The 22,003-nt window shown below is 42.8% G+C and overlaps 1 protein-coding gene across 1 annotated transcript in view; it reads right to left on the bottom strand.

Moving 5' to 3' along the window:
* hsd17b12a (hydroxysteroid (17-beta) dehydrogenase 12a) overlaps positions 1 to 22,003 on the bottom strand; it is a 50,073-nt gene that overhangs the window by 8,136 nt on the left and 19,934 nt on the right. Inside the window, exons 2-7 of the mRNA XM_088611204.1 lie at positions 20,436 to 20,482; positions 19,540 to 19,615; positions 10,811 to 10,921; positions 9,181 to 9,245; positions 8,469 to 8,513; positions 5,270 to 5,304 (exon numbers count right to left, since the gene is read on the bottom strand). Coding sequence (XP_088467330.1) covers positions 5,270 to 5,304; positions 8,469 to 8,513; positions 9,181 to 9,245; positions 10,811 to 10,921; positions 19,540 to 19,615; positions 20,436 to 20,482 — 379 coding nt within the window. The remainder of the gene's footprint in view (positions 1 to 5,269; positions 5,305 to 8,468; positions 8,514 to 9,180; positions 9,246 to 10,810; positions 10,922 to 19,539; positions 19,616 to 20,435; positions 20,483 to 22,003) is intronic.

Below are 22,003 nucleotides of genomic sequence, written 5' to 3'. Positions count from 1 at the left end.
AACCCAAAAGTCATAACTGGGGTTAAAGTTTAGCATCCTTTTCTAGTGAAAGATGGTGTCTGGGACAATAGAAGTGCTTGTTATCCATTGTAACACTGGCCATCTACTTTAAGAGTGTGATTTAGCTTTAATCTTTGCACCTGACTATCTCCAACAAAGGAAAACAAAAGAAAACCCACCACAAAGGTCTGAAATTCAAAAGATGAAGTTTGCTTCCCTGGCACCCATGAACGATGAAGTCTTGCTCAATGTGACGCACAGATTTAGAATATTCAGCTGTCTGAAAGAATCCCTTTCAAGCAGTGATGACAGGCACACGCGGCTCCAAACTGGCACGCACACACCCACCCACGCTGACACACAGCAGCACAGCATGCTCTATTCATTGCAGCTACCTTCTGTGTTACTATGGCAACCGCTTCCCCGTGCACGACCTACAGAATATGGTTCTGAGGCATCAGATATCTGTTAGAGCATAGAGACAGAGAGAGAGGGACAGAAACAAAGAGATCCCTCTCTCATCAGTCCAGTGAACCAATTACATTGGTGAGAACAATCTATTTATAGTGTTCCAATCAGATACCACTTTGCTTTCGGTGTCTCCGTCGTGTGGAACTTTGGAGAGCCCAGCATTCTGACTAGGCGATCTCAAAGGGATCTTTATAATAGGCAATAATTGAGCAAGCCCAAATTGCAGCCAAGAGTGAATATTACCTAGAGCAGCAGTATGGGTCTGCCTCAAAAGCATTACTGCAACAAGTTCTGTTGCTATGTGATTTTAGTTATTAAACGCCACAATGTTGAAATTAGAAAGACACTTAGTTTTGCCATTTAAGGAACTTAAAGAACTGAAGCTTTCTTGGTAACTCCCTGGGTTCAAGATAATCAAATTCCTTTAGCTTTAATATAAGAAACTTTAGTACAAATTGCCTTAATCTCAAGCCATTTGTGAGGTGAGGGACAGAATTTATGCAATAACAGTTTCTCGCTTTGAAATTCAATATGTTAGGAATTTGTTGTTTAACAGTCACTTTAAAAAATTCCAAAAGGATTCCCTCAAGTGTGCTGTGACAAAAGGTACATCACAGGGAACGCGTCTCCACAACAGAAATGTTTTTGTATGTGCATGATCTGTAATTTCTTTCACATCTTCCATGTCTTCTCCTGCACCAGAGTGGCTGAAATGAATACACAAATCTCTTGGGGTAGGCACACTAGCTCATAGCATTGAAAGAATGACACAGGGAGTGCACAGACACCGCTTCCCAAGAAGGTGAAAAAGAGTTTGAGATATTTGCATCTACCTGCTGCTGAAAGCTTATCAGGAAGAGCTACTGACTGTGCAGAAGACGTCCAACGTCCACATTACAGTACATTTGCAATCCTTAACCAGGGATCAACTGCCCAAGATGAGCCCTATCCTGAGGAACCCCATTGGGGAAACTAGTGGACTAATTTAATAAAAACCAGGAATTATTGCAATCATTCCTATACATCTTCTATGGTTATCCTAGCTTCCCAAGGAAAACGTTACTCAACATGTACAGTAGCAAACGGGGGAAAAAAAAACTTAAAGTGTCCTAATTTTTTTAAGATGACAATTAGATTGAACAAAACACCTGGAGGACCTGTAGCTCATTCTAGATATCTTAATTTTACAGAACCTAAACGCTTTGAAATAAAATAGTGGCCACTGTGATTACATTGTAATTAGGAGCAAACCTACAGCACATCTTTTTTTTCTACATGTGCAGTACAGTCCACAGAGCTTTTGGCAGTTCTCATTTGTACACGGAGAAAGCCATTGATCTGCCAGTGAGAGCACCCAGGAGCACATCACTTCATCTACAGCCGCGCACACTGCGCCTGCTCAGCACACGTCTCTAGGTGGCCTTCCCTTGATCTCTGTACTGCTGACACACCCATCACCCAGGGCTGACCAGTCAGTAGGTTTTCCAGCCCATGCTCTGCAAGAACAGGGCAGCCCCCAGCATCACGGACCTCCTTGGGAGAGGATGGCAGAAAGAGGACGATATGGGTAGAATCCCCCCCCCAACCACCACCGACCCCCTTCTTCGGCCGAGCGTTAGTCACCACGATTCAACGACAATCTTCTTAATTCCATTACATAAGAGCCTGCAAGCAGCACAGGCAAGGGGAACCTGTGCAAGGGATGATTCAGCCGCCAGTCAAAGGCATTCCCACCTCTCTTCTGTATGGCATGCTCTCTCTCTCATACACAGTGTTAGTCATAGGGGCTCGACCAGGATCTCCCTCCCTCCCTCGCAGTGCAGGAAAGCACCCCTCACGCTCTCTGGTAGGAGTGCCACCTTATAATACACACACAAGGATGACTCATGAGATCGACGGCGTGATACCGCCGAGTAAAAAAATTGCACCAAAAGCACTGGTAAGTCGCTGGCAGCATTTTAAAAACTGCATGCATCATTTCTGAAGGGTGGTCAGGACATGCCCTTCTACACTGTCTATAAAGCCTTTAAACTTAAATATTTCCCTTTTTTAAGAAGGCAGGGCTACCTACTAATTACCACATGGCTCTCTGTCAGAGTATATCCTGATATTTAGTGTTGTACAATCCACTGCTATACTGTACAGAATTTATTGAAGAAAAATGTGCATTAACAGTTTCAGATCCTATAGTAATCGCATTTTCAATCCTAACAATAGGTTTCTCTACACAATCCTTTAGAAAATGCCAGGACTTTACCCTTCACAATCAGCTGTACTGTATACTGTACATCCCAAGGACTGACTGACTTCAATGTGCAACATCGAGCAGCTCTTGAGTGGGGGCAGTATGGGGGGCTTTCACCCATAAAGGACACTTTCAACCTTTTATATTCACACCAGTAAGGCAGACTGAAATTAAATTTATTATTGAAAGAGGTTTTCAGCATTAAAACACTAAAAGCTCTGTCAGTGAGAAACAAAAAAAATGCATACATAATGCAGTAGAAACAAATAGAAGAACAGAGTTAAACTGTGCCTTAGCCCATTTCAAACAAGGATGAATTTCTTTACTGGTGCTCAGAAGCCTTTTCATAAGGGGACTTTGTCTAATGCCTCACCCCAAGAAGCTCCACATGAAAAAATAAAGCTCTACACTCAGGGCCCACCTGTTTTAAGTGAAAGTTTTTTCTGACCGTTCCAATGCAAGGAGTATCAGGCCTTGTACCTTAAGGTTTCTCCACTGCGCACGTTAACACCTCATCCGTCGGGTGATCAGAGGACTGGCTGCACTGGAAGCCCCCCCAGTGGACTTCCACTTCAGGTGTGGTGCCTCCTGCTGTACCTGGTCAGCCTAGTCTATTTTTCATACCACAAGAAGCACAAAGAGGAGTCTTGGACCTACAGAACAGCAGTGCAACGTCTAGCTGTCTCCTGCTACTTTACTGCTCTACAGCAGCGCTGGATGTTTTTTTAAACTGTTCTTTATTCTGCGGACAGTTCTGTTCGAGAATGTGCTTGAAATTGTTCATGAATCTCCATGAAACAAATACAAGTGTTGTTCCAGTATTCTGGGGGTGAGTGCTAATGCCTTCTACCTTACTGTAATTTATATTTTATACATCATAGCATGAGGTTCTCTCAACCCTGTTTCCAAGCCAAAATCATTGTTAGGTATCTTGTAGTATAATGACCTCCCCCTTATGGGTTCTATCCTGACGACCCCCTCAGGAGCCCCTGAAGTCCAGGAGAGACAGGGTATGTCTGTCATTCTTGACTACAAAGGTAACAAAATCCCAGGTCTGGCTGAGACGTGATTTCCAAAGCTCTGATACTGCAAGACATCTTGTTAATGTCTACCATAATTCCACCAGTGGAGGTGGTCGCTTCAACCAGTGAAGACCATGCTGCAGCAGGCTTCATTACAGCAGTCTTGAACTGATGCCATGTGGATGATGAACGGAAATACTGTATAACCTTGATCATGTCAACAAAGCAATGAGATGTGGGGGTGTCCAGAGATTGCTTGAACTTAGCATTTCAAACCAGCTGGTTTAAGTTCCTCCTCAAGAAAGCTGTGCTGGGTTGAGTGCACACAGGATGTGATTCCAAAATCTGAATAAAGACCGGAAGAAAGCTCCACTGACAAAAGAAATTAAGTCTGCACATGTCTTAAAAAGGCAGAGCCAAAATCAAGTACAAGCCTCTCTCTTACATTAGTAAAACAGAGGAAGACCCAGAACACTGGCATTACTTCCAACACGCACTGTACGAGTGTCTCTGGATGGAAATGGGTGAAGTCCTCATCCGCATATGGCTGCAAACCCTGCCGCACACCTGCGGGCCCCTGCTGGGCTGGACAAGGTCTCAGTCCACCTGCCGGCACATGGAACGTAGTGCCTGTGGAAGCTGCCTGATTGTCAGTTCGGCACCTTCTGGAGCAGGGCACCCCCATGCAGAAGACTGTCTGGCCCTCTGTACAGGGTCTGTCTGTCTGAAGAACTGGGTTTTTCCTTCTGGAGTGCCAGGGCCAGCCCTACACACCAGGCGCACATATAAGTGTGAGCTTGACCCATGCCCCCCAATTTGCATTTTCCTGGAGACCTTTCTGTGGATGGCAAGTTGCCTTCTGCACGTAAGGTTTACTTAACTATTTCCATTTGTCATGGCAAGTGTCTCTTCAGTGGCCTGGCCTCCTGCCACACATGTCCAGGCTTTAAAAAAGCCGCCGTTGTTGTGCTGTCCATCTGGACCAACATGTCTGCCCTGATCCTGAAGATGTTCTTGGAACCACATAAGAGTCGACAGTAAAGCACTGGGACTGCATATACTGTACCTATAAGCTGGACCTTTAAGTACATATCCCCTCATGCTCTAGCCATTCCACATGACTCCCTACCCCAAGTTAGTCAGCTGCTTGTCACCCTCTCCTGGTAATGGAGCCCATTGAAAACCAATAACCTGTAACAACTACATTTCTTGAATGGCAGCAGTGTTGGGTGACCAATTTGATGGGCTTCTGGGGAAACTGACACTGATAAAAAATGGTCTGTTTCAGTTGAGTGGACAAATCTAGAAAGGTAAAAATCTTCAGAGCCAGTGAACATGATTTTCCAAAAGATCATACAAACTTAAGCACAGACCTCAAAATTGTGATGTACAGAAACTGACTGAATCCTTCGACAAGACTTTCAGCCATGAACCAGTCTTATTTTGCACAAAAACTCCCAGATGGAGAGGAGGTTGCAACCTGAATCCTGCAGTTCTGCAATCAAGGTATGTGTCAGGAAGAGCATCTCACCTTTCGACCATACCCGGGAGCACCAGCCTCGTCATCTGGGGGAAGAAAACAAAACAGGTTTAGACAAGTGCTAATGGACACCATGCACAACAATCTCGCTGCGTCACAGAAAATAGGAGAATATGCTTGAATATTATACCTGCCTTTTTCCTGCTATTTAAGTTCCAATCAGTCAGCTGTATAAGCAGTATTCTGAGAGATGAATTGCATTTTTTGTTTTCGTGGAAAATAGGAAAACTTTCTTTTTCAGGTAAGGCACCAGAGAGCTCAAGAAATATGTTTGACAGTCTGTATTAGTGGCATTTTCGAAATGCCTGTTAACACTTTCTGTACAAAAGGGTTGCAAGATTAATTTGGAACGGATCCCCCTCACACAGTTACTTTGGTCTGTAAAAAACACTGAAGCCAAAAAGTTTAAATCTTGAACTTGAAAATTCTCCCTTGTGTGGGGATTGTACATCTACAAACTTGACTCAGCGTTCCCAAATAATTCCCAGCACCACAAAGAAATACAATGGGATGCTTCTGAACTCATCAGTGGCAGATGGCAATTTTCTTAATTTTATGCCAATGAGATATGAGATCATTGATGACCGTCTTCATCAGAATTAAAAAGCGGGAGTAAAATTAACTTCTCACATAAGCAGCAAATAAAAAATTAAATGCCAAAGCTTTTCTATCAAGTTGAGCTTCATATAATCTGGGAACCAGAAACTAACAGCCAATAAGAACTGTGGACTTCTCAGGATTTGCAGCAAAGTGAACCTGGCACCTTCTCATTTCGAAATGAAAATAGCCCAAATATATGGCTTGCTTCAGCTAAAAATAATTGACATGCACACTGGAACTGTCCTGCATAAGAAGTCCAAGCAGACATGAAGGCATCACTAACAGGACATCTGACATCCAGCAAGACCCCATGGGAGCTCATAAAGTTGAACACCACTGGCTAAACGCATTAGGCTTTCCCATTTAGGCATTTAAGGTACTTAATAGTGGCATTTTTGAAGATGGCCCTGTGCTTTAAAGAAAACAAGGAATAAATAAATCGGGGAAAAATGTGATCATTAAGTAGTGAGCCTCACTCCCACACCACTAAAATGATAAAAATGGTCTCCCCAGTCATCCAACTACAGTACCTCGACCTCACATTATGTCACACAGTTGTCACCATCCACCCATCTGCTATCAAAGAGTGGTTGGATCCTGACAGGTGTTGTGGCAAACTAAAGAAATTCCCGAGTCCAGATGGGAGCATGGGGGCACAAAACACAGCCACTCTCCCCCCTAGATGGGACACCATGGATACGGAGAAAGGAATTCTACGGAACAGATGACTAAACCTAGACGGCTCTTCTTCGGAAGGCAGGAGGAAACTGGAGCATCCAGCAAAACCTTATCAGAACAAGCAGAACATGCAAACTCCACAGAAACCAGGCCCAGACCAACACCCGGAGTCACAAAGCACCAGCACCTATGGCCATGCTATTGGGCAGCCTACGCTAACAAGTCAAAACCTTGTCCAGCTCTGATGCATCCAAATACATCACTACAACCCCGTCTCCAAGCCTCTAGTGCCAGACTCCTTCACACACTCCTCAACTGCCAACACCTGCAAGGAGAAGAGTCCCTCTCTGCAGTCTGACAAATGAATGCTGTCATTATAAGAAGCTGAAGAAATCCATGAATTAAATTTAGGAGGTGGCAGGGAGCGAGGCAGGACAGTGCAGGCCGGTCTTTCTTCGTTATAAAGTTTGAAGAACTGCAGGTGTTGGAGCACAGAGGAGTGGGCGGACTTGTGGACAAGAGGGGAGAGGGAAAAAGAGGAATGGAGAGCGAGAGCAGGAGTGAGAGGGACTGCGTGGGTGGCAAAGAACAGACAGCGTGGGTGTAGTTCACTGTTGCTCTGGGAACCACAGGAACTGCAGGTACAATAGCAAGTGCGGGGGAGGGGGGGAGCGGAGACACCCACCTCCCTCTCCGTGTCCGTGTGCTCGCTCCGGCGCACAGCCGGGCTCGCGTGCGCAAAGCACAAACCGCCCCCAACTTCCCAGCACAAATTTTCCCCACGAGCCAGCGGCACGCGACACCAGCCACGTAAAGCCAGACAGCAAGGGAGAATCAGCGCTGCAACACGTTGGCAAACAAAGGTGCCCGTATCCGAAAATCAGCCACAGCACCGAGCAATAACAGATTCCAGGAGCTCAGGTGCCTGCTGAAAGGGCTCTCAGTGAGGGATGGCTCGTTACACAGGGTGTCAGAGCTTATTGTTCAGTCAAAGATCTGGCAGGACGACCACAAAAGGCGTTAGGAAAGTTTCACCAGGCGCTAATCCCCTCTCCTTCCATTATTAGAGATTAGCGGGTGGACACACGCAAAGAACAATAAAAGCTATTGATGATGCCATTACCAGTTGATTTCCACCCAAGCCCATAACTACAACAATATTCTGGGATGGAATGGGAGAGCTTTAAAGAAAAAACTGAATGCTATGGGTGCAAGTCCCATTGGTGGACCTGTAGGTGGCACTATTTCGTCTGGACCAGAAATTCCAAACCGTTGCCATGATCTGGAGATCAGGGACACATTGCGGTGGGCCGTGCTGTCCTTCGGATTTTAAGAAAGCCCAGGACACATATCACGGGCAGGTATCTGGCTAAAGTCACGCCGGGCCTGTACAATCTGGCCTACCCAAAGACCCCCTTAATTCAGCAGGTGAAAATTTCTCCCTTCTCTGCTTCCTCTGTTATATAATGGGGCTGTTGGTGCATATCGGCCGTCATGCATCACCCAGGTGGGTGCCGTATGTCAGCAGGGCTTCTCCTATAGGCACAGCACCTCATTCTTGGGGACAAAAAGCAATATATAAATGCAACAAATTATTAATTTTACTATTATCCATTCAGTTAAAGTCCCCAACCTTTAAGGAGAAGAGACCCTTGAAAGTGTTAGAATTTGACAGTGATGTCAGTTCAGGATTTAATGAAGTAAAGTTGGAATGAGAGACCAGGGCTGGGAATCCCCATCACAGAACACATCACACTTGGAACGGCATCCCATCTAAGAGAACAGATTTTCAATACGGAGCCTTCATCTGTCCAATACTATTATGTATGTGGAACTTCCTCTACATTTCTAAAAAAAAATAAAGGGGGGACAAATGTTTTGAGCAACTGCAAATAAAAATGCAGTGTATTACCTGGCAAACAGACGTAATATTGACGTTAATCATTTTGTTGATGACCTGAAAAACACAATGAAACCAACAGTTTATGAATTTAGATTTAGAGCAACCACCACAAAGACCACATGAAAAACAGGTGATGACGATTCTTTTCATTAACTGAACTTTTAATCTTAACTCCAAGCAGTCAGAGACTCGAGTAACACCAAAATATCACAGATTCAGATAACTTTCCTAGTGGTTGAGGACATGCTTTTCCTCTGAAGATCAGTGAAGCATTTAATCAGCAGTCATTTGATATTGTATAAGAAAATCAGAATAATATGAATAAATACAGGAAAACAGAAATAGCCTTTTCTTACAAAATCGAGACTGCTTTGTTTTTTTACATTAATGCAGATGAAGTCAAAGTTGTACCACTGTATTGGGAATTTGCAGACGGTCCTTTTAAACTTCAAAAAACACACATTGTCCAGAGGCAGTATATTTTTGTATTTTTACCGCAGAACCCATTATAAATAATTTCTTAAACTTTGTATGAATCCCAACTTCACCCCCTCAGCTCATTGCTGGTTGTTCTGAAACAAAAGCAGGCGGAATGATTTTATAAGGTCTGATCGTCAGCATAAAAAATTAAAGGATGGATGAGCACTGCTCTGAAACCTGCATCTTGACATTTTAAGCAAATTATTTAGTTTTGAAGTAGGAAAACAAATAGAGCACTTACATTTTCTGCATCAGGGATGTTGAGGAAGAATTCAGGATAAGTGTAGGAAACGCCCACATTATTTACTGCCCAAGAGAGAAAAGCAAGTCAATCCTATAATTGCACATTAAGTCATGCCAAGCTATGGCAGCTCCTAAGGCAACTCTGGTCCTGAAGAGCAATGATCTAGTGTTTCTTACACATCTCCCTAAATCTCTTTTCAGAAGGACGGGAACATCAAGAATTTGTTCTGCTAGACGGGTAACTCCCACCCTTGGGTGCAGCTGGTTCTATGATAAGCGGATTGAAATTGTTGGGTGTTTGCTTGGGGAAGGATAAGGGTAAGAAGGTCTACTTTTAGGGGGGGTATAAAAATAAGCATCTAATTTTGAAAGACACTGATGAATGTTTTAGAATTTTTATTCCTCACTTTTTTTGTAATAACTTTCTGGTATAGAAAGAATGGATTCTTATGGACTCTTATGGGTGACAGCAGAAAAAATGCAGTGTGCATGAATATAAGTGTAGTACAAGCATCTCTAGATTGTCACTAGTGGACTACTAAGCAGTGCGTAGTGTTGAAAGATTTACAATTACCTAAAATAGTTACATTGTCAACATCCTTGTTTAATGAAATGTTTTAATGACTTATACTTTCAAAACCTAAAGGTCAGCACTGACAACTTCTGTTTTAGCCGTCAGTAAATGACCCCTTCCAAAAATATTGAGAAACGTAGACTCCTTTTTTAACCACAAGATGGCACCAGTGCATTAAGTATGAAATCGCCACACTCCCTTTGCCTATACCAAGACTAGTTTTCATAGAGGGAAACCACACCTAAGCAGCAAAGAATAAGCATTTTAATATGTTTTTACACTGTTTTACAATTAATATGCAAAAGAAAAAGAATTCAATAAAGATCGGTTTTCATTGTATCTCCTTTTGTAACAAAGCACGTAGTTAATTACAGAAGGCTTAGCTATTCCTGATACAGACAGAGACCCCATCACATTAGTCTTAAATTGAAAGAATTACATTTTTACTAAAAAAATTGAAAGCAGGAGCTATTTATTCCATTTTAAGACGGGCTTCTTAAAAAAATTGTCACCTGGTGTGAAACAGACGGCAAACCATTAACCACCTTAATAAAAAATAATGCTTGCTGTATTTGAATATTTACATGCTGCAAAAAACACCTTCCAACTTCTGCCAATGACAAGTACCGCAATGAAAACGACTTGTGCCGTCAGTCCGGGTGATTGTAATTGTGTCCTCCTCAGAAATCTAATTATACAAGTTTCATGTTACTCCACACAATGTTTTGAGTTTTAATTTCCACATTGTGCTACCATTTCAATACATTGAGATCAAGAGCATGTTCTTCATTACCAATGGGCATCAGATCAATTGAGGACACAGATTAGATTCTATTGTACATTTCCAAAACATAGTATTTACAGTAAATATATTCAGCTGATAAGTCATAAAAGATCATGCATCAATATAGAAATTAATGAGAAAGATGAATATTTACTGTATAAAACTATTTCACTCTTCATTTTTTACTATCTGCCATTTGTCCATTTCCCACACACGTGAGGTAATGAAATGGTCTCTGAATCATTTTGCACAATGAGGAGTCTTACTCACCCAACACCCCGATGTCCAAACCAGTCAGACCCAGCTCAATCTTGCGGTAAATCTCACGTCCTTCCCCAAAATCCACAGCGATTGTTTTCGTCTCAACGCCGAATTGGCTTTCTGAGAAAACCATAAAAGCAAAAGGGTGTAAGCACTCAGAAAGTCAACTCATCTTGGCAACCTGGCCTGATGTCTAACATTTCCTCCCTGAGAAAGTACAACTGAATGGTCTGTTAACCAGTCAATTGTAGCCTGTTACAGTTTTGATATGGTTTAAAGTAGCATTAAAAAAAACTAGATCTAGTTCTAGTTCTTGGTCTAAAAGATTCATGGTAAAGACAAGGAGAAGCCTTTCAAAACAAATGATAGTCAATTGAGGTAGCTCCCAGGGAGTTAATCTGTTATACATATACTGTATATAACCTGATGAGCTCAATACAAAATAAAAATAAGACAACAGTGGAGACAAAAACTGAGACTCTAAGGACTTTACTATTTGTCAACTTTCAGCGTCTTGTTGTGGACAGCTCTATTTGGTCACATCTGTAAGGATCATTAAGGCACCTGCGGCCTATACTAACCCATGCTTACTGGGTTATTAGTCTTCGTTTTGCAGTAAAAACACCCTCTGTACCCAAATAGCAATTCTGAGAATAGTTCATGTACAAGTTTGCCCTTTGACAACACACCTTCAGGACAAAGGAGAAAACAAAACAGATTTTATTATTCATTGATTAACGTAGAATTGGGTAAAAAAATAAAACTGGAATATCCCTAACTGTTATTACTGCATGGGAAGGACGTCTGCAGCTCAGAAGGGGAACTGTTCCACCAATGTCCCTCACTTAAGAAAAGAGGTTGCACTGCTTGTGTGACACAAATAGGGACCAGTTCTGTAATGTTTTGCAGTTAAAGCAGGTTCCTTTCACTAATTACAGGAAAATGTGATCATTAAAAATCTTCCCAACGTGTGCAGCAGTTACAGATGAAATTGTTTTTAGTTCGATCGGGAAATCTAAAAGAGGCTGGTGTGCACACTACAAACATTGTGGTCCTGCAGTCTAGCGACTGTTTGGCCTCATAGGAGATTGTGCATGTAGAACAGCAGAAAGCCAGTTGAACATGGGGCAAGTGATCCTCAAACCAGGGGGTATATGATACTGCTCAGGTTTTGAGCAGTGCCACTGGAGTGAATGCAGGCAAGCCTCCAGTAGATGGCAGTGTTTCACACAAACACTGTCCAGACCCGTCAGCGTGTTGTCTGGAATTACAATTTTTAGAAGCCTTGTGTCTTAATGACACTGCATGAACTGGGAGCATTTCTCAGTTATACAAATGAGGATTCAACAGACTTCTGCTGGTGGGGAAAAAAAGGCTTCTCTACCTTTATTACCCATTCCCCAATTTGGGCTATACATTTGGAAAAAGGAGAAATGCTGCACACCCATCAGTTTTGTAAGGTATAAAACCAACACTAACCCATTACAGAGATTGCTTTCCTACATAACCATGACTGATCTGTTTATTAAAGTAACGCATGAACTCTTTGCTGTACCCTCAAGATTGGTGACTAAACAGAGACTCAAAATTAAAACCAAAGTGAAGATGCCCATATGGGGACAAAGTCACTATACTAAAATACATGTGGAAGCCGTTAGCTCCTTCAATATTCAAATCACATCGATGGGCCTGAAAAAAGATTCTGATTCATTGACTGATGAAATGCTGGGGCAGTCTGACCAATAGTTTAATAAGGAAGCGTAACATTTCACTCAGGGAGGAAAGGAAATTGCTTAATGTGCAACTGTTATGATATACATGAACCTGCAACAAGATGGGACTTGGATGATGCTAAACCTTGATACAAAATTACCTATATTGACCAGCAGGGGGGGCTGGTTTGTGGCACATAAATGCCTTATGACTAGACCATTAAGCCCATGTGCAGCTTTCCAATATGTAGGTCCAGAGCAAAGACCTGTGAACAGAACATGGATTCTGGCTACAGCACACATACGGTACTGAGACATGAGGCTGGAGGACTACAGGCTCAACTTTTTAATGCCAGAAATGACTGGACTGACTAGTGGGAAGCAGCACCATGATGGCTCATGCCTCTGTATGTCACAGTGGACTAACACCAGCAGCTCATCAGAATCTGAGGTTATACAATGCTTTAAAAGGAGAACGAAAAATGGAGAAAAAAAAACAACTTGCAGATTAATATGACTTTGGAACCTCTGAGTAAGCATGTGATATTTTGTGGGTCATTAGACTAAGGAACAAACAGGTCTGCAGTTTTAATAATGACACATGCATGAAACCCTACAGACCCCGGATATATTACACAGGAAAAAGAGCCATGCTCAAAGGGGACATATGGATAAGAAACTCATTACAACTGCAGCTTCCTGCTCTTGAATATGCTGACACTGTCCACTCCACTGCATCTCCGACATGTCTCAATAAATTAGACTCGGTTTATTGTGGAGATTTGTCTTGCAGTGCAATTATAAACCTTGTCACTGTCATGGGAGTAATAGTTTGAGATGGCTTGGTTCCTGTGACAGGGGACGGTTTTATGGAAAGCTTCTTAATTGTATCGACTTGCACAGTCCTCTCTCCTTGAAAACAAAACTTGTTGAAATAATTACAAAATAATACCATAGGAAGTTACATATGAGAAGCAGCCATTCGGAAACATCCAGCCTGTTTGGTAGTTAACAGATAACTGATCCAAGGATCTTATCCAGATATTTCTTAAAAGATGCCAGGGTACTGGCTTAAATGATTTAGCTAGGGAATTTGTTCGATAAACCTTTACGTTAAGAAGTGCATTTTGTTCTCAGTTACAAACGCACAAAGAAACAAGGAAGAAGCCAGTGACTGAACCTGATTCACACCATTTCCAACCAACCTAGCATCCCCGAAATTCTCTCATGCCTGTTTTCTACACAACTGGTCCATCTCTCGGTTATTAGCATTTTATTAACATTTGACCACACAGCTTCCAGGTTTCCTTATTTAAAGTAAACTGAGGGGGGGGGGGGGGGGAAGAGGAAGCACAGACTACAAATGAAATCCCTTATCAGCTGTAATTACAGAAGCTCCCTGGATACTAGCATAGATTAAAAGTGGCCTGTAGTTATCCGCAGAATGCAGCAACAACGTATAAAGGACTACTTCCTGTTCATACAAGAGACACTGAAGGCAGAAGGAAAATCCCATTCATGGCAAAAGCGATCCAGAAGCTTCTTTCCCAGCAGCCCCTGCTCCATTGAGGAAACCGAGCGCCGCAGCCCCTTCCCACTGTGCCCATTCAGGCAGACTGCTGGAGCCAGCAGGGAGCGCGGTGCTTCTGACAAAGCGAGGCAGAGGGGGAGAGAATGACAACCGGGAAAGCGGAGGTAAATGGAAGGAGAAGGCTGAGGGGAGGTGGCTGCGTACAAAAAAAAGAGGGGGGGGTGGGGGGGGCGTAAATGTCACAGGCGGAGAGAAAAAAAAAAGCGAGTCGTGCAAACACGGCCATCTCAGCGCATCACCTTGCCCTCTCTCGCTCCGGGCGAGCGCGCCCCTCGGGGGAAAGGCCTCCGACACTGAACCCCCGGCGAGGAATGAGCCGAGATCCTCCTCTTACCAAAGTCTTTCCATGACGATCAAACCGTCGGAGGGATTCTGAGCTTCTATGCGGGGGGGGGATTGGCACGAACAAATCCCTGGCTCAAAGCACAGTGTACCGTGCCTGAGCACATGTAGTCCTGCTGGCGATCGACAACACTTTCATGCCATTTAAGGATGCACTCGTACCAACACCATGATTTAAAACCCACTAGATTTTAAGGGCTGGAATCACAAACACGTCAGCGGGCAGCTGTGAAGGAGGAGAGCATAGCTTTGCAGTTTGCAAACAGGCAACGGCAGGACTGGAAATCAGTCAAAGGATTCTCTTAATATTGCGTTTTCAGGAGTTCTCAGCAAAACTGTTTGATACCTGAAATGGGCACAATCCTACTAAAACATTAATTGCACCATAAAATCAAATAAACAGCAGCAGATTGTAATTCGAACACTTTTCAAGGACAACAGTCAAATGTGATGAATAATGTGCCGTGATGTATTCAGACTGATAAACACACTGTCATTTCATATTGTGCCGACAAAATGTAAAATTGGCAGATTTTCCAAAATCAAATTCCTGCAAAATGTGTTGATTTTAACACCAATTCCAAATTTTAAAGTGGGGGAAAAAAAAGCAGTTGATTCCATCTGGAAGTTTACACATCAACAGGGCTGTCTGTTTTCAAGTGCCTGGAAACTGGTCATTGTGATTGTTTACAGAGTGCAGTTAAATGGGTGTAGGCAAACAATATGTAGTCAAAATGGCTTGAAGTTTGTTCCTAGCAGGAACCTGAAAAGAGAAAGATACCAAGCCTTTCAAGCACTGTGGCATTAGGGCTAAGTGTACAGTATGTCTTGGCTGTGACAGGTCTGGGCACTCTGTCTCTTATATGAATAAGGACCCAGCAGCCCATACAGACAGATCCTCAGACACCTGCTTTGATCAAGCAGTAATTTAGTGGCCTGGGTGACTCACCAATGCTTGCTTCCTTCACTAATTTCATGAGTGGGCCAGCTATGCACTGAAACCCTTAAGATAAGATCAGTTTATTGGCCGTATACAATTTCTTGTTTTAGGAATTTGTCTTTCCACATACCCCAACTTGCTCTCCATGAGGCACACAGACAGAGAGAAGCTTGGGGTCAGAGCGCAGGGTCAGCCATTGTACAGCGCCTCTGGAGCAGTTGGGGTTAAGGGCCTTACTCAGGGGCCCAACGGAGTAGGATTCCTCTGCTGGCCGCTGGATACGAACCAACAACCTTCCAGCCACAGGCGCAGATCCTGAGCCACAGAGCCACCGCCCCGCCCCTAACCTATGGCCAGGCAAGCAGCAGGTCTGTGGGACATGAGTGTACAGTGACGTTTGCCATGTAACAGTTCCAGGTCCTGTGTCACTAAGACTGTTCATCCAATTGTCTGATGTCTGAAGCAGAAAAGGCAGGAGTGAAATCAAGTGATTGAGATCTGATTCAATCCGGGTGTTCCCTCACTGCCCTCGCCAGTGATCTGCAGCAGCAGCACAGGCCTCTACTGTTTGCTCTCCAGGCAGAATCTTCCCCCTGAGTCAGGTGCTGCACAATTCAGAACAGCACTAGGATTCTAATGCTTGGTTGTGACCCAGAAACAACTTAAGAACTAACTGCACTTGACTCAGTTGAGCTGCACTTGTCACTCAGCAGTACTTACTGTATTAATAGAAAAGTCAACAGTCTACAAACAAGTGCAAATCCAAACCTAAATCATACTAAGCATCGGAAGAAACTATTTATAGCATTTATATATCCACAATACTTTTGTGATTGAGATTGTGCTGCATTTTGTCTTTGTAGCAGATGCAATGACATTTACACATGACCTGTGTAGAGCCCTTATTTTCATTAACATTTGTGATCAGTGTTGCTTGTCTCAACTGTGATAGCCCCAGGCAAGCAGTGTGTGAGACCACCCCTGGAAGCCACACAAGCCATGATGTGCCTTAAGGGATTCAGACCTATTCCTCTTGAAGAAACTGGACAAGCAAGTGCCTGTACACCAGAACCTGCTGTAGACTGGGATGAGTGGGGAAACTACAATATAAGTCATAGGTTTTTCCACAATCTATAAAGTCAAAATATTCTTATAATGAGAAATGCTGCCTAATTAACCTTGGTCCTGTAGAGTACAGACTTCTAAGACTAAGTTTCATTATGCATTTGCACACGAAGTTTGACATTTCTGAAAACTGAATACTGGGATCAGTGGTGTAAGAATACAATCGTGTCTGATGGTATAGCTCAATAGGCAACTATACCCATTTCCAGCTGTGAATTGCCCTCTTAAATTGTATGCATATCACTTAAATCAACAAAACAACAATCATTTGTCTAATTTTCTACATAATTCAATTTCTTTCACAGCGAAATAATTTCAGATGCACAGCAAATGATAACCACAGACGTAAGATGTTCAAATATCTTTTCGGTCTTTTCTAATCCTTTTTCATACAGCTTTGATCAAAACTGGATTGCTAATTTAATGTACCCAACATATATTATGAGGCTACCAGCAACCTCCAGTTTAATACCAAAATAAAACTAAATCCTGACTCTGCATGAGCCGTTAAGAGACGTGAATGACCACACCCGTGTCACTAGATGAAATTCTGCGTTCCATCACTGCTAACATGTAAACTGCACCTCTAACCAAACAAATTGGGCCTTTTAAATCTATTTTTTCCCCCAATACTCAACTGATTTTAAGCAATGGAAGTTTTTTTCGGCTTCCAAAAAATTAACTACACTCTGAAGTAAAACCTTCACCTTTGTATACCTCTAAAAAGATTTCAAAGAGACTGGAACTGCACAACGAAGATTTTATATGAAAAACAGGGCAAACTGTATTAAAAGATCACAACTGACATTTAAAAAGGTCTGGAATTCAACCGTCTGCAAACACAACAGGCGTGTAACAGGCATGCTACTTGTTTTATTTTTCCCTTTATTAGTGGTCCAGCATTTTGGCAGCACTCCTGAAGCAGCCTCCCGCTGGAACGGTCGTGACTGCTGGCGCGGCACGCGTGCGGACATGCCGGCACGCCGCTCCCAGAGCTCTGGATCCGAAATACCACTTCTGCGCTCTCCAGCGGGCCTGTGGCAGGCAGGATACACAGCTGGCTGAACGCCTGCCTTTCAACAGCGCTAAAAATAGCTGCGGCTCATTTGCATCAGCCTGAGTGACATTCATTCAGGAGCCGACTCGCACACGAGCGCTGTGCCGTCGCATCACGACGCGCGGGGCACACGCTCGCCGACTCGATCACACGCACACGAGCCAGGCCTCCGCAAGGGCCTTTCAAAAGGTAAATGCCAGGGAGGAAATCTCTTTGCTAGAAGCTTCTTCCCAGCTTTCACTCCAGGGCAGAAGAAAGGCTGCAGCCAAAAACAGAACACCCACCGTCCTAACAGCTTCCTAGGCCCCGGCCCTTCAGAGTCTAATTAATGGAACCACACATTTGTGAACAATTCAGAGCATGCTTATAAGGGGGCTTCATTTGCACACCTCTTAAGAAAAGGCTGCATCATGTCTGACCATCTTGGATACTCTGAAAACAGAAAATTGAAGAAAATGCACTCTGCTCCCATTTTCTCAAATTCTGGAGCTAGAGATTTTTAGGTCATGTTATTACCTAAACATAGAGTGATTTAAAGATCCTACAAATTAATGAGACTGCAAGCCCTGGGTTTCATCTTTAAACTGGATGAAAAGAAGGTCGATTGTTAAGGTTTGTTCCCTCTCAGAGGCAGACTGAAAGGAGATCTACAAATTCAACAAAAACATCTTATGTTCGTCTTCAGACAGTGTATAATCTATCACAGTAATTGACGATGGTTTGAAAACCTGAATAGGTTAGAAGACGTTAGCCTTATCTGATACTCCTGGGTAAGTAAGGTGTTGCAACCCTCTGAGCTTACTTATACATGACTATTATTGTAACCTCAGATAGAGCCTTTACTGAGCAATATAACGTTCTTCATGTGACAGCTTGACTGACAACAAGATCAAAAGTTTCTAACTTCTGTCAAGGACTTGATTTCAGAACCATCAGCAGCAACACTGAATTCATGGAGCTTGAAGTGGATGTTGGATGTCTGTGAACATGACCACAGTCTTGCTGCAGTTTCATATATAATCTGATTAAGAGTCAAACACTTAGGGTCTCAGCACAGAACTATGCGGAAGATGAGTTGGACTAGATATTTAAAACATCCAGAATTAGCTCCCATTACCCAAACAGTAGACAAACCAACGAAGAGAAGTAACAGCCATTCTTGTATAATTTCTCACATGATCCAGCATGGTGCTGCTATTGAAAGTATCAAAATCTGCATGTAAACCAAGAGGAATATTAAGTGAAAGAATCAAACCATCTTAATAAGGAGAGCTAACGCGGACTGAAAAAGTTAGGAGATTTAAGATGAGATCATAATAGAGCTGTCCAGAATTCTTGCCAGAAATGCAAACTGAAAATAAAATGGTAGCTAACTACTAGAAAGTCTGGGAAAGCCTTCATAAAGCTGGGGGCATTTTGAAAGTCTAGCTCACAATGTGAAAGAGGCTGATTGGCTGCAAGCCTTTAAAAAAGCCTCCAATCGAGCTTTATTCTCAGATAACTATCCACACCAAATCACTTTCAACGAGAAGCTACTTGAAAACAATTCTTGCAATTAAATGTTTTGTTTGTAAATGCTTCTAAATGTTTAAAATTGTAAACCGGGTTCTTTACACCTGTCAGTAATTTGTCTGACATATACAGAAATGCTTCAATACCTTTTCATCCATTATCCCGTATTGCAACCCAAATCTTCATAAAGAATTCCAAGACTTTTATATCCTACAGACTGACTATTCATTCATCATAGCTGCTGCACTAAGGAGAGACACGGCAAGCCAGGAGCTATCCCAGGGCACAGGTAAAAAACACAAACCCAGCCAGCATTATCTTTGGAATTTGGAAGGTAGAAACAAGCAGCTGGAGAAAGCCCAAGCAAACCCCACCCAGGACTGCATGTAGCACAAGGCGACTGTGAGCCCTCACTGTGCTGCCCTCACCCAGAGGATTACATACAAGATTCAGACTCACCGAGAGATTTGGAAACCAGGTCCAGTTTTTCCTGAGATCTACTGATGAGAAAGATGAAAAAACCCCGTCGAGCCAGCTGAAAGAAAAAGCACAAGAAGATTATTTGCCTGTTGCCAAAAGCAGTCATAGAACACAGAATACCAGCACACTCAGATAGAGGTACTTCTCCTCTAAACAATGTTCCTCAAGGTCCTGTTAAATCAAATTCAGTATTCTTCAGTTAAAGACTGATCATATGTGTCTGAAGGATTTAGTACCAAAAAAACCCTAAAGGTTCTTAATAAAAAGGAACATCAATATACTGTATACAGGACACTTCAAAACTCTTTAAATTGGAAATGCACATCCTTGTTGATACTGCAACAGTGTTTTTAATCACCATTTACCATCACTGAATTTATTGTTTCATACACCAATATTATATTAAAGACCATCTGAACACATGAAACTACATGTCTATCTAGGATGTCATATTTTGGACCTTATCAACAATATGTAATTAACTGCCGTTTTCACTCTTGGGATTTTCAAGCTTGTCCCAGGTTAAACTTCTGAGTCACGGGGGTAATGTTCTCTGAGTAGAAACAGGATTGCAGTAGCTCAGCCCAAGATGGAGAGGACAGAGGGGGGCCTGTTGTCTGTTGAGGTGGAAGGATGCTCACCCAGATTCTGCTGTTAGTAGATCTGAGGCACATCAGGGATTGAACACTCCAGATTAACAGAAAATGGGTAATTCCCAAATGGCACAGGATTTTCTGAAACTTAAGTGATCCATGCTTCTAAAACAAAAATAGCTTCCATGTACAACACCCTTATGACACCCACCACCCTTGACTCTCTGAGCACTAAAACCCCCGTAAGCCTTGTGACTGGAGGGCAAAGCAGTGAAGTCCTACCTCCTCCGCGTAGGCTTTCCCTATTCCGTCTGTGGCTCCGGTGACAACTAGACCAGGGGCAACAAAGAAAAGAGTCAGTGTGCAGAAAAGTACAGGGGGAGTACACTGCGTCTTTAAGGGCCCAGATAAGTACATTTAGCACAGTTTCACTTTAGTAAATCAAAAGCAAATCCACTGGATCATCAAACAGGAGCTTGTTTTGTGTACCAGAATAATCTAAGGCCAAAGTAGTAGAATTAGCTTCCAAATGCCAGGAATCCATTTTAGTGTGGCTAAAGTGCCTAATCAACCATGAGCAGTTAATTTTAGTAGAAAGAGAATAATAGTTTTGAGAATATTAAAATACAGAATTTTCTGAGAATAATTAAAGCACTGCGGCTTCCTAATGCCACGATTAATAGGGACACCGCCTGACTAAAGCGGAGAAACCAAGACTCCCACTGCGATGCGGCTTGATCCATTTCAGCAGCTCCACGATAGAAAATACCAACATCAGTCTATGCCAGACGGAGTCAAAACAAGGTAACAAGTCTAAACAGCTGTTGACTTATGCAAGAGTCTGCAGCTTGAAAAACCTGAAACAGATCAAACTCTTTTACAGTGGGAGTCCCATCTCAGTTAAAACTTCACAACTACAGTACATAAGTCTGATTACATAGACAATTTCAGCTAAAGGGTATTAGAACTTGTAGAAGCTGAAGGAACATGAGGCTCTTTCTGTGGTATCCAAAAAATCTTTGAGGCCACTAAACAAAAATTGGTTCTTACAGCACGAGTGCAGAGCATTTCTGAGAGCACAGACCATTCATGAAACAGCTTCGCTCTGCGCATTACAGAGGCAAAGACTGCCGGAGAGCCCTTAACGCAGTGGGTGTACTATACGACAGGACGCGACCAAGCCAATTCACACCCATCCTGGAAAAGGACAAAAGCACTCATCATATCTGCTTGTCCACTGACCCTGTCCCAAGTGTTCTTCTGTGAAAGTGGCACGATCTTTTTTTCACACTTATATTATGGCTTCAATTCCTGAAAGTGAAACCTCGTTATTATGAGCTAAAAGCCTCTGTAATCAAACGGTTGCATCCTGAAGACGCCCCAGTCCAGAACTGAATGTAGCGCAAGGTGACCTTGTGCCATCACCATGCTGCCCTCATTCAAGTGCTTCCGACTGAAAACTACACGTCCTTCCACTATCCCATACTGCGGCAAACATATGCACAAAAGTGAGTTTTAAATTTTCAGGACATTAGTGCGACACCAACTGCAGTGTGTAGAATTAGTTCTGGGGAAATGCAGCAACTTGACTCCACTAATTGCTCTCCTGTGGAGATCTCTAAAAAAAGTAAATGACATTTTCAGGATACATAGGAGTTGTTAAAGGTCAATAACTGGTCAGGATCTGCATTCAGGACAGTCATTAGACCTGCCCCTTTACTAAGGCACCCAAAAGAACACACATGACAAGACATTTGTTAAGCAATGAGTCCCACTTTTTTGCAAGATTTAGGTTTTGCTTAAATGATTCAATTATGAAATAGAATCATTTAAACTGGAAAGATGCCCAT

This window comes from Lepisosteus platostomus, chromosome 18 (genome assembly GCF_059453375.1).
Source record: "Lepisosteus platostomus isolate fLepPlt1 chromosome 18, fLepPlt1.hap1, whole genome shotgun sequence".
Taxonomy (NCBI): domain Eukaryota; kingdom Metazoa; phylum Chordata; class Actinopteri; order Semionotiformes; family Lepisosteidae; genus Lepisosteus; species Lepisosteus platostomus.
This window is presented reverse-complemented; position numbering and strand designations above follow the sequence as displayed.